The 13,340-nt window shown below is 50.2% G+C and overlaps 1 protein-coding gene across 1 annotated transcript; it reads left to right on the top strand.

Moving 5' to 3' along the window:
* The first annotated feature begins 5,854 nt into the window (after window positions 1–5,854).
* LOC119599159 (protein piccolo-like) lies at window positions 5,855–9,847 on the top strand. Its single transcript, XM_037948913.1, has 4 exons — window positions 5,855–5,994; window positions 7,494–7,606; window positions 7,921–8,809; window positions 9,300–9,847. Exons 1-4 carry the CDS (start codon window positions 5,892–5,894, stop codon window positions 9,845–9,847), a joined length of 1,653 nt encoding a protein of 550 aa, XP_037804841.1. The 5' UTR covers window positions 5,855–5,891.
* The last annotated feature ends 3,493 nt before the right edge of the window (window positions 9,848–13,340 follow it).

The raw sequence follows: 13,340 nt of genomic DNA, 5'->3' as shown, positions 1-13,340 counted from the left end.
TACACCTCTCTCTCCCTCCCCCTTCCCCTCACTTCCTTAGAGCCTCTCTCCCCTCCCTCCTTCCCCTGCCCCTTCCCTTAACCTCTCCCCTCCCCTCCCTTAACCTCCTCTCCCCTCCCTCCTCCCCTTTCCCTTCCCTAACTCTCTCTCCCTCCCCTTTCTTCCTTAACCTCTCTCCCCCCCTCTCCTTCTCCTGCCTTCCCTTAACCTTTTACTCCCCTCCGCCTCTTCCCCTCCCCTTCCCTTTAACCTCTCTCCCCCCCCTTCCTTCCCTCCCTCCCTTAACCGCTCTCCCCTCCCTCCTTCACCTCCCCTTCCTTAACGCTCGCTCCGTCTCCCCCCCCCTCCTTCCTCTCTCCCTTGCCTCTTGAACCTCTCTCGCCCTCCTACCCCATCTTCCCGGTGGACCTCTTCCGCTTACCTCTCTCCACTCCTCTCCTTCCCCTCCCCTTACGCTTTACATACCTGCTCGGTCTCCCTCCCTTCCACTTCCCTCTCCTTCCTTAGCCGCTCTCGGAGCGACTCGCTCCATTCGCCGTGGGTCACGCTTGGTCCCTTACCTGTACTCTCTCAGCTCCTGTCGCCGTTCCTGTATACCCACTGGGCCTTTCCTAACCTACTCTCGCCTCCTCCTTCCCCCTCCCCTTCCCTTTACCTCTCTCCCCCTCCGCTCCTTCCCCTCCCCTTCCTAACCTCTCTCCCCGCCGTCGTTCCACTCCCCCATTCCCTTACGCCCTCGCTCCCTCCCTCCCTATCCCTCCCCTTCCCTTAAACGCTCCTCTCTCCCCTCCCTCCTTCCCCTCCCCTTCCCTTACCTCTCCCCTCCCTCCTTCCCCTCCCCTTCCCTTAACCTCTTCCCCTCCATCCTTCCCCTGCCCTTCCCTTCACCTCTACCCCTCCCCTTCCCTTAACCTTCTCTCTCCCCCCTCCTTCCCCTCTCCCCTTCCCTTAACCTCTCTCGCCCTCCCTCCTTCCCTCCCCCTTCACTTACCTCTCTCTTCCTCTCTCCTTCCCCTTCCAGTTTTCCTTCCGCTTAACCTCTCTCGTCCCTCCCCTCCTTACCCCTCCCCTGTCCCTTACCTCTCTCCCCTCCCTTCCCTTCCCCTTCCCTTACCTTAACCTCTCTCCCCTACCCTCCTTCATCCCTACACCTTCCCTTAACCGTCGTTCTCCCCTCCCTCCTTCTCCTGCCCTTCCCTTAACTCTCTCCCTCCGCTCCTTCCCCTTCCCTTCCCTTAACCTCTCTCCCCTCCCTCCTTCCCCCTCCCCCTGTCCCTTAAAACCTCGTCCCCTCTTCTCCCTTCCCTTTTAACCTCTCTCCCCTCCCTCCTTGCCCCCTTTCCTTCCCTCGCCCTTCCTTAAACTCTCTCCCCCCCCTCCTTTCCCCTTCCTTCCCTTAACGCTCGTCTCCTCTCGCCTCCTTGCCCTTCCCTTCCCTTAACCTCTTTCCCCTCCCTCCTTCCACCTGCCCATTGCCCTTAACCTTCTCCCCTCCCATTCTACTTAACCTCTCTTTCCCCCTCCGTCCCCTGCTCCCTTCGTTACTCTCTCCTTTCCCCCTCCTCTCCCCTTCCTTCCCTAACCTCTCTCCCCCCCTCCTTCCCCTCTCCTCCCCTTCCTTTAACCTCTCTGCCCTCCCTTGCCTTTCCCCTCCCCTTCACCCTAACCCTCGTCTCCCGCTAACTGACTGAGCTGACTTCCTTCCCTTGCCCTTCCCTTAACCTCTCTCTCCCCCCCTCCTTCCCTCTCCCCTTCCTTAAGAACCGTCTCTCCCCATCCCTCCTTATTCCCCTCCCCTCTCCCTTACCTCGTCTCCCCTCCCTCCTTCCCCTGCCTTCCCTTAACCTCTCTTCTCACGCTCCTTCGCCTTCCTTCCTTAACCTTCTCTCTCCCCCCTCCTTCCCCTCTCCCCTTCCCTAACGCTCTCTCTCATCCCTCTTTCCCCTTTCCCTTCCCTTAACCTCTCCTCTCCCCTCGCCTCCTTCCCCTTCCGCTTCCCTTACCTCTCTCCCCTCCCTCCTTCGCCTCCTTCCCTTAACCTCTCTCCGCCCCCTCTTGCTCCCTCTCCCCTTCCCATATCCTATCTCAAAAAAAAACAACTCTCCCCCTCCCTCCTCCCCCTGCCCTTTCCCTTAACCTCTTCTCTTCATCCCTCCTTCGCTTCCTTCCCTTAAACCTCTCTCCCTCTTTCCTTCCCCCTCCCCTTCCCCTTAACCTTCTCCCTCCCTCCGTGTCCCTCTGCCCTTCCCTTAACCTCTCTCCCCTCCCTCCTTCGCCTTCCCTTCCCTTAACCTCTCTCCCCTCCCTCCTTCGCCTTCCCTTCCCTTAACCTCTCTCCCCTCTTTCCTTCCCCAGGTCGTAAACGCAACAGAAACCTCGCTTACTGTTGCCTGGACACCGAGCTACGGCGAGGGGACGCCCGAGGGGTATACGCTGCTGTACAGGGCGGAGGGGACAACGACCTTCCAGGTAAGTGAGGGGAAGGAGGGAGGAGGAGGGGAAGGAGGGAGAAGGGGTAGGAGAGGAAGGAGGGAGAGGGAGGAGAGGGAGAGGGAGGAGAAGGAGGGAGAGGGAGGGAAAGGAAGGAGAGGGAAGGGAAGAAGGGAGAGGGAGGGGAAGGAGGAAGAGGGAGGGAGAGGGGGTAGGATGGGATGGAGGGAAGGGGATGGGAAGGAGGGAGAGGGAAGGAGAAATAATGGGAGGATGGAGAGGGGGAAGGTGTGTGTATGTATGTGTGTACGCGCGCGTGTGTGCACCCCTTTGTAGATAAATCCGTAGATATGTAATTAAAAACAATGAATGACTCCTATAATCCGATTTAATTTCCCTATTCTTATCGCCTCCTTTTTTTTATCCTTATTCTTATTCTCTCTCTTCATTATCTCATTTCCTTTCCATCATTATTATCCTTATTATCTCATTACATTTCCGTCCTCATTATCCTCATTACCTCTCTCGTCTTTGTCTTCATTTGAACCCTCACACATTATCCTCATTTTATTCCTTGTTTCATCATCACTTTATCCTCATTTTGCTCGCTATCTCATCATCTCTTTATCCACATCATTCTGTCCTATTATCTTCATATTCTTCATTATTTCTTTACCTCTCTATCCTTACTACACTCATTATCACATTATCTCTCCATCTCTCTCTCTTCTTTCTCTTTCTCTTTCTCTTTCTCTTTCTCTTCTCTTTCTGCTCGTCTCTTCCTCTCTCTCTCTATCTCTCTCTCTCGTCTCTCTCTTTTCTCTCTTCTTTCCTCATGTGGCTAGTTCTTTCTACCTCTCCTTCTCAATTTCTCAAGGGCAAATGTTCTTTCTCTCTCTTTCCTCTCTCTCTCTTTCTCCTCTCTCGTCTTTCCTCCTCTCTCTCTCTCTCTCTCTCTCCTCTCTCTCTCTCTCTCCTCGAATCTCGTCTCTCTCTCTCAGTGATCGTCCTCTCTCACTCTCCTCTCCTCTTTCTTTCTCTCTCGTCTTTCTCTCTTTCTCTCTCTCTCTTTTCTCTCTCTCTCTCTCTCTCATCTCTCTCTCGTCTCCTACATCTCTCCTCTCTCCTCTCTCTATCTCTCTCTTTCCTCTCTCTATCTCTCTTATCCTTCCTCTCTTTCTCTCTTTCTTTCTCTCTCTCCTCCTCTCTCTCTTCTCTCTCTCTCTCTCTTTCTCTCATCATCTCTCCTTTCTCTCCTCTCTCCTCTCTCTCTCTCTCTCCGTCTCTTCATCTCCCTCTCTCTCATCCTCTCCTCTCTCTCCTCATCCTTTTTTCTCTTTCTCGTCGCTCTTTCTCTCTACTGTGTGTGCTTTGTGGGCAGCGGTAGACGATCTCGTCGAGCATCTTGCTTTACCTGCGTTCAATCCCTCGCCGCATGGATGGTACCACCCGCCGCATTCCTTGCCACAGGGGTTCATCTGAAGGCAAATCAAACAGACAGTATGTCACACCAGAAGTATCCATTTAGAACAATATGGAATCCAACCAAGAAACCTTCTCTCTTTCTCTCTCTTTCTTTTTTCTCCTACTCTATTTCGCTATTCCCTGTCTATCCTCTTTGGCCTCTCTCTCCGCTCTCTCTCTCTCTCTCTCTCTCTCTCTCTTCTCTCTCTTTCTCTTCTATCCTTTCCTCTCTCCTCTTGTCTATCTCTTTTTTTTTTTTTTTTTGCCTTTTTGGGCCCCTCTCCCCCCCCTCCTCCTCTCTCTTCTCTTCTCTACTCTCATCTCTCATCTCTTCATTCTCTTCGCTCTCTCTCTCTCTCTCTCTCTCTTCTCATCTCTCTGCTCTCTCTCTCCTCTTTCCTTCTCATTCCCTCCCATCCCTCCTGCCCCCCGTTCCTCCCACCCTTCCTTTCCTCCCTCCCTCCCTCCCTCTCAGTCACGTCAGCTCCATTACCTTATATCCACTATACCTCATCTATCACCATCCTCCTCCTCTCAACGGACCCACACCACCCACACCATCTTAGTCTCTCTCTTTCTCTCCCTCTATCTCCATTATCCTCATGATTATCCCCATTTTCCTCATTATTATCCTCATTATCCCCATTATTATCCTCATTATTCTCACCAATTTTATCCTCATTATTATCCCCATTATTATCCTCATTATTTTTCCTCATTATTATCCTCATTATCCCCAATTTTATCCTCATTATTATCCTCATTATTCTCCCCATTATTATCCCCGTTAGCCTCCCCCCTTCTGCTGCCTTCAGAGCCTGGAGATCGAGGACGGAGACGCCACGGAGGCGACGCTGACGGGGCTGTCCTCGTCCACCGAGTACAAGGTCGTCCTCAGGGCCAAGAACGACCACGGGGAGTCCGACCACCTGGCGATCGCGACCAGGACCCGGGGTAGGGTGGAGGGCTAGGGTGGAGGGCTAGGGGTAGGGGATAGAGGGTGGGGTAGGGGGTGGAGTGTGTGTGTGAGTTTGTTTGTGTGTGTGTGTGTGTGTGTGTGTTTGTGTGTGTGTCTGGCTGATGGTATTGTGTGTATTTGCGTGTGTATGGGATGTGTTCATCGTGTTTGTAGTATTTTTGTAGATGCTTGGTTATCTTTACCATTTTGTTTATATCATTATCGTTATCTTCTAGGTGTCGTGTTATTTTTATTAGTCTAATTATTGGTTTATTGCCATCATTGTTATCTGTTGTATATTCTCGTTGCAACCAAAGCTATTGTCTTCAATATGAGTGGCTTCATTATAATGGTGGTCTGTTGTCTGTTATTATTATGATCAACTTTTTGAAGTTATTTAATCTACTCTTTTTCCCCTTCTCCCTATCCTCTTCCCTATCTCCCTTCTCCCCGTCCTTCGTTATCTCCACTCATCCTCTTCCCTTCTTCCGTTATCTCCACTCTTCTTCTTCCCTTCTCCTTGTTCTCCCCATTTTCTCTCCCCTTTCCTTCTTTTTCCTCTCCTCCCTCCTACCCACACCCTCTTCCTCTCTCCCTTTCTCCTTCTCCCTTATCCCCTTACCCTCACCAACCTTTCTCTCCTCTCTGTCCCTTCCCCTCTCCATCATCATTTTTCTCATCTCCCCTTTATCCTCTCTCCCTACTTCCTCACCCCCTCTCCTCTTACCTCCCTTTTCTCACTCTTTCCCTCCATCTCCCCCCTTCTTCTCCCTACTTTCTCACCTCCTATCCTCTTCCCCCTCCTCCCCACCGCTTCCCTCCTTCTCCCTTCTATCCCCTTCCCCAACTCTCTCATCCCCTCCCTTCTTTCCTTTCCCTCCCCCCCCACCACTTTCCTCCATCTCCCCTCTATCCCCCTTCCCTCCTCTATCACCCTCCCCCTCTCCCCTCTATCCTCTGCCCTCCCTCCCCTAAACCCCCCTTCAGCCCCCATGACCGCGGCGACAAGGGCAATCTCCCGCCCCCCGCAAGACCCCTGATGGTGTTCGTCCTGATGACCGTGTGCGGCCTCGTCCTCCTCGTCCTCAACGTCCTCATCATCGCCTGCATCTTCCGGCGCCGCAGGAGGAGGAGGCTGAGGGGTGAGTTGGGGGGAGGGGAAGGAGGGGGAAGGAGGAGTTGAAAGGGGGTGGGGATGGGGTGAAGGGATGGGAGGTGGATGGGAGGGAACGGGGAAGAGAAGGGGAGTGGTTATGGGGGAGGAGGAGGGTGTTAGAGGGTTGGGATGGGGTGAAGGGATGGGAGGGGAAGGGGGAAAGAGAGGGGAGTGGGATGGGGGAGGAAGGGGAAAGGGAAGGGAGGGGGAAAGGGAGGGGAGGGGTGGGGGTGGGGAGGTGGATGGGAGGGGGGGAAGGGGGTAGAGGAGGTCTTGAAGGGGATAGGGATGGGAGGGGTTGGCAGGGGGGCGGGGAGAGGGATGAATGAAGGGGCAGGAGGGGGAGGGAGTGCCTGGAGTCTTTTAATTTTTATAGAAATACGGACACATTTGCGAGAGTTGAACGGGTAATACAAGGGTAACGGGTGGGGCGGGGGGGGAAGGATTTAAAGAGGGTAATTCAGATAAGTTAAGGGTACTAGTTAAGAGGAAAGTGTGCTTGGGTTGGGGGCAGGGATAGATGGTAAGTAGATAGTAAGATAGTCAGTACAGAGTAAGTAGATAGTAAATAGGTAGTAAGATAGTAAGTAGATTAGTAAATAGATAGTAAATATATAGTAAGTAGATAGATAGTAAGATAGCATGTAGATAGATAGTAAGATAGTAAGTAGATAGATATTAAGATAGTAAATAGACAGTAAGTAGATAGTAAGGCTGGATGGAGGAATAGGGGTTGAGTTTGGGGTTAAGGAGAGTTAGGAAGAGGGGAGGGGGGTGGGGGTGGATGTGAGGGATAGGGGTCAGGGGGTTAGAGAGGGAAGGGGAGGGGGGGGGCGAAGGGATGGATTGTGGTTATTGATATTATCATTTTCACTGTTACTATTATTATTGCTATTTTTATTATCATTATCATTATCAGGAGCATCAGTAGTAATGGTATCATCATATCATCACCATCATTATCATCATTATCATCATCATATCATCATCACCATCATTATCATCATCATAACATCATCATCACCATCATTATCATCATCATTATCACCATCATCATCATAACATCATCACCATCATTATCATCATCACCATCATTATCATCATCACCATCATTACCGTTTTATAGTTGCCATTATTATCATAATCAATACTGGCAATGTTATCATTATCCTTACCATCATCACCACTGCAGTTCCACCTCCATCACAGTTGTCATTACCACCACCATCACCATGATAATTATTATTCTCCTCATCACCACATCATTATCATCACCTTCATCACCACCACAATCCCACCCTGAACTATCACCACCACGATCATTATTATCACCACCACTACTTAACTACAACCCTCTCATCATCATCATCAAAATCGCCACATCTCCCCCTCCCCCCATCCGAAATAACCCCCTCCCCTCCCCCCATCCAAAACAACCACCCCTCCCCTCCCCCCCATCCAAACTAACCCCCCCCCCTCCCCCAGCATCTTCGAGGACGAGAGCGAAGTCCTCCGAAGCGCCGGCGGCCCGTGAGGAGGAGGAGGACGGCTTTGTCCCTCTCAAGACCCGCACGCCTTCCGGGTCAGCTCAGTGCCAGGTCGGTGCAGGTCGCTTCTGTTTTGGGGTCATGTTGGAGGTGGGGGGGAGGGGGTCTGTCATCTGTTCTTGTTGTTGCTTTCCTCGAATTCTTCGTTCTTCTTCTTGTCCTCTTTCGTGATGATGATAATAGTATTAGTAATAATAATGATAACAAGAATAATAATAGTAATAATAATAATGATAATAATTATAACAGTAATAATATTAACAATGATAATAATGATGATAGTGATAATAATAGTAATAATGATAATAATAGTAATGATAAGAAAAATAAGAGTAATGTTACCGGCGTCCCCCCTTGCGGCCCAGGGCGAATGCCGCGACGGCGCCGAGGACTGCGAGCACACGAGCCTGATGGAGCAGGCGGCCCCCAGCAGCTCCTCCGCCAGAGCCTCGCACCACCAGTCCGCTGGGTCCTCCCTGGGGAAGACGCCGCCCAGGGAGGACGCGAGTCTCCCCCAGAACGGCGGCGTCCCCTCCAAGAAGTCACCGGCTAGAGAGCGACGTCGGAAGGGGCGCTCGACGCAGCGTGACATCTCTCCCGACGTCCGCGGCGAGGAGAAGACCTGTGCCGCACCCTCCGTCCCTCTCCCGACTCCTCCCGCGGCGCTCTACGGGAGCCTGGACGCCGCCGCACACGTGCTGCCCTTCGCCGCCCCGCGACACGTGCACAGCCACACGCACAGCTGCATCATCCACAGTCCGCAGGAGCAGTCCCCTCACCTCCACGCGCCCATGTTCATCCCCAGCGTCTACGACGGACGGGACTTCGCCCAGACGCTCCCGGGGCGCAACTACGTGTGCCGCGATCACCAGAGGCACCAGTACCAGGGGCACGGGCCACAGGACAGGCACCCTGAGTGCCAAGGACAGTCTCCCAAGGCGTATCATCAGGGATTGCATCAGCCGTACCAGGGGGAATACCAGGCACATCCAATGCAGTACCAAGAACAGCATGTGACATACCAGGGACACAAGAAGCATACCAGCGGCAATGCCAGGCGCAGTGCCAAGCCCACCAATCACAGCCGAACGCGCAGCAGCAGCAAATTCACGTGGACGACAGTCCTTCGCGTCAGAGGCCCCGTCTTCCTCAGGACGTCCCAGCTGCCCAACAGACGTACTTGCATTCTGGCAGACTGGGAGGCACGGACGGCGCGCTCCCCGGAAGACCCGCCTTGCCAGTATCCCGCTGAAGGTCTGTGGATTGTGTGAATATGGAATGGGAACAACGAGGGAGGTGGAGAGGGAGAAAGAGAGGGAAAAGGGGAGAGGGAGAGACAGAAAGAGAGTAGGAGAGAACGAGAAAGAGAAATGGAGAAAGCAGGAGAGAGAGAGAGAGAGAGAGAGCGAGAGTGAGAGAGAGAGACCGAGATGGAGAGAGAGAGAGAGAGACTGAGATGGAGAGAGAGAAAGAGAGAGAGAGAGAGAGTGAGAGAGAGAGACAGAGACAGACAGACAGAGAGATAGACAGACAGACAGAGAAGAGAGAGAGAGAGAGAGAGAGAGAGAGAAGAGCGAGAGAGAGAGAGACTGAGATGGAGAGAGAGAGAGAGAATGAGAGAGAAAGAGAGAGAGAGAGAGAGAAATGAGATGAATGAATGATGCGTTATGTGTTCGCAGAGCGTTTGAATAACCTTCATCATCATACCGCAGGCTTCTCATCGACCGCCGCGCTTTCTTCGCAGGGGACACAGGGACCATGCTGACGGAGGAGGACCAGACGCCCTCCTTCCTGGAGACCCTGCAGCGCCCCCCGGAGGCCTTTGCAGACCCGACGTCCTTCGACCACCCCGTCTACTTCCTTCCGCAGCATCCCGAGGGCCTCACCCACGGTCCTCCCCTTGCCCCCCCGGCGCTCTCCCCGAAGGACGGGCGCCATGGCCTCCCGCCCTTGCCCCTCGACGCCTGCCCCTCGCGCCCCTTGCCCCCCTCGTGCCAGCACACGCCGCCGCCCCCGGACCAGGATCGCCCGTCATCCTCCAGCCGAAGTCACAGCCGCCCGCCGCCGCCCAGCCCGGGCTACCGCCGCCCCACGCCACCCAGTCCCCGAGGCCCTCGCCGCCCATCCCCGCCCTCGCCGAGGACACCCACCCCGAGGCGGCCGTCCCCGAAGGCCAGGCGCCCCCAGCAGCCGCCCGACAGCCCGAGCCGCCCCCCGCCGAGCCCTGCCCCAGGTCAGGCGCGGGCCACGACGCCCTGCGGCCCGCCTGCCCCATCGCGTCCAGCTCCATGAACTGTTTTTCCGTCCAGTGGCTCAGCGCATGGCCTAGCGCCCCCCCGCCTCCCCCGCCGCCCCCTCCGCCGCCTGCCATTCGCGGCGCAGTTCACGAGACGCCCCCACCCCCGCTTCCCCTGACGAACTCACTGTGGCCAGCGAGGGGTGGCAAGGACGCCGGGGCGGACGGGAATGACGGCCTATCGAGGGAGCCGGCCACCGAACGACCAACAGAACCCGATGGGAAAGCCAACGCAGTCGCTCTTGATCACGCATTTGAAATATATGTCGCAACATAGATTCTTATTCATAAAAACCAAAAAGAACGAAAATAAGGCAGTAGATTTTTGTTTTCCCCTTTACGAACGCCTATGGCGTCTTAATAAATATGATAACAAATTATTCTTTTTCCAATAATTCTCTTTGACTAACGAAAAGTAATCAGAAGAAATATACGGAGATAATGCGATACCATGGTTTTCCGGATATAGTTTCTTTCATTTAACGAACAGAACTATACGAATAGAATTTTGATTGTTTTCATAAAAGAGTACTATTAATACGAGACACCCCTTGAATTCCCATTTTCTTATAAGCTGAAATTATTTTTGGGGTAACTATAGTAAACTTCTGACGGATAGCATACAGACAATTTGGAGGTGATTTGTATAAAAAATATATGAAAAAGTAAATGATTAATGTTTTCAACATAATTTTCTTATGCCAAGTAAGCAAAAGGTCATGATGCCACATATAAACGCGTTAGTATTAACGCGCAAAGGACTATAATTTAGATGATTATTGGCGCAGTTGGAGTTGAAAATAGCCGGGAAGAAATGGTTTGTTTTTCCCGTTTTCTACATCAGCGGTTACGTTAATCAGATTACAGTGCGATAATTATGCTTTTAAAGAATACAAATCTTTAATATAAACAAGTCCTATATCAGTTAAAAGTCGTAACAAAACGCTCTATTTACACTGCAGTACGAATAGTGAAAAAAAAAATAAAAAAAAGCGGAAACCAAAAATGAAGAATCCCCTGGAATTCCTAACTTGCATTTTTGCAGATTAGAATATCATTTTATTTCCGCAACACCGTGATGATTAATGAGGAACAGTGCTAATAAAATACCGATGATATTGATACTAATGTTGATGATGATGATGAGATAACAATAACTAAAATAATAGTAATGAATAATTGATAGAATAATGGAATTAATAATGATAATGATAAATGATGATGAGGTAATCCTAAATAATAATAATATAATATAATAATTATTATGTTTATTATTATTATTAATTATTATTACTATAATCTTTAATCTCTTAACGTATCTGTTTATGTATGTGAGGTGTTGTGTCCTTTATCTCTCTCTCTCTCTCTCTCTACTCTTTCTCTATCTGCGTACGTGTGATGTGTGTTTCATTTTCTCTCTCGCCCGCTCACACCCGCTCCTTCTGTCGACAAGGCTTTGTTTGTGGAAGGGCATTTTGTCTCCCCCCTCATAGCCATTGGTGTATATAGGAAAGAACTGCTTTTAACACGCTCTTATAACTTCATGCACTGATTGTCATGAATGCACACTGTCAGTTGCAAGTGTATGCTAATTGTTACTGTGTTTTAGAAGTTATCAGTAATTTTTAAGATGAAATTAAATGGTCCTACTTTATTGCATCAATATATACAAGCGATGATACACAGGTTTTGAAAAAGAACTTTTTTGCTGCAGTCATTGTCAGAGTGACATCAACGCATCCAAATGAATATATATTTATGTATCTAGTTTGGGATAACTTTCTTACCCCTAACGTATTGGCCGATGCTGTATCGGCGATGGCGTGTATTGATATCAGTATCGCTTTAAAATACTATCTAGATGTCACGAGCGTTTACTCGGCTATTTGGCTAGGCAATAAGCGTATCATTTACTCTACGGATTTCTTCTCCGTGTTTTTAATATAATTTTGATATATTTTGTTTTCAACGTTTTGTCTCCTCTCTGATCACTGAAAAGGACGTGAAGTGGTATGCTGGCCGCTCTTCACTCATTTAATTTAGACCTAGAGGATGTCCGAATCATAAGTGTTGCTTTCATATATTAAAAGGATATTTCGTAATAGGGCTCATGGCTCCCGGTTGTAATAACGCACAACATAGAGTGGCTGATAGTAACCTAATGGCTAATATTGGGGTTCGATTAATGCCCGAGAAGGAAAATTGTACAATGTGCTAGACGGGTCCAAGGTCATTAGATATCATATGGTAAAGCGGCCTGTGGCGAAAAGATCAAATGAGTAACGATTTAGGGATAAGGTGTTTTTAGTTGTCAAAGGTTGTTAAGGGCTGTGTGGTAAAATGTATAGATGGGGAGTAAAATATAGAGTGACGGTTGCGATTTACAAAAGGTTAAGGATAAAGGCCGATTAGATCAAAAGGAGAACACGTGTCTAAGGGAGGGAGAGTAACACTGTATGAGGAAAACTGCAAAAGAACCATTTTGAAAAAATCAACGGGTAATATGGGTAGAAATAGTAGTTGGAGTAAAATAAGAAAGAGAATGAGATTAAGGGAACAGGGGAAGATGAAGCAATAAGTAGAATGTCCAGGAGGGGAGGGATCCCAGAAGGACTATTGTTGTGACATATGGAGTCACGTGAGGCATCCAGGTGGGCGTGGCGAGGGGATTGGGGAGGTAAGAGGGATCGGTGAATGCACATGGAGAAGGAGAGGATGGAGTATTTTTTTTTGGGGGGGATGGGGGAAGAGGGTAGGGTCAATCTCGAGGAAGCGGGAGGATGGCTCTCGGAAAATATGTTGAATGTAGAGCGATCCGAAATGCAGAGATTGAAGGGTTGGTGGGGGAGTGGAGCATTCTCCTGTTTAGGAACTTCTGAATGTCTCTTCAGGAGTCTTAAGGAAAAGAAGAGAAGGAAGGGAAAGAGGAAGAAGAAAGGCCCATGCAAAATTAGTTAAGGCGAGGGCTGAGGTCCAAGGCAGGGGTGATTCTCCACGCTGGGCCCCAGTCTCCGCCTCCTGTGCCCCCCATGGCTACAACGAGAAAGGTTTAGGGGTGAAAAGTAATAATATTAATGTTGATAATATTAATAATATTAAAATTGTGATAATATTGAAGTAATATTAATATTTCCACTCCATATAGACGATCAAGTGGGAATGGGCCATAAGTTATTCCCGTTTTTGAATACACACACACACACACACACACACACACACACACACACACACACACACACACACACACACACACACACACACACACACACACACACACACACACACATACACGCGCAGCTACCACACACACACACACACATTCCCTAACTCACGTACATACTATGAAATTAAATCAATATTCACTTAAGGCAGTAAATATTGCATTTAAATAGACCAACTTCTCCCTTTCTTAATCGGACAGTGATGGCGGAATGGATTCGGTCGGTGCTTCGCGAGCGGAGGACCATCGATCGAATCCCTTCCAAGCCA

Source organism: Penaeus monodon, chromosome 42 (genome assembly GCF_015228065.2).
Source record: "Penaeus monodon isolate SGIC_2016 chromosome 42, NSTDA_Pmon_1, whole genome shotgun sequence".
Classification (NCBI taxonomy): Eukaryota; Metazoa; Arthropoda; class Malacostraca; order Decapoda; family Penaeidae; genus Penaeus; species Penaeus monodon.
Note: the sequence above shows the minus strand (reverse complement) of the source record. Positions and strands in the feature narration are given on the sequence as shown.

What these genes read in the sequence shown, in the direction of transcription:
- LOC119599159 (XM_037948913.1), top strand. Translation starts at nt 5,892, where the DNA reads ATGGTGTTCGTCCTGATGACCGTGTGCGGCCTCGTCCTCCTCGTCCTC. An exon ending in CAGGAGGAGGAGGCTGAGGG is followed by an intron (nt 5,995 to 7,493) that starts GTGAGTTGGGGG and finishes CCCCTCCCCCAG; the next exon opens with CATCTTCGAGGACGAGAGCG. An exon ending in CCGGGTCAGCTCAGTGCCAG is followed by an intron (nt 7,607 to 7,920) that starts GTCGGTGCAGGT and finishes CTTGCGGCCCAG; the next exon opens with GGCGAATGCCGCGACGGCGC.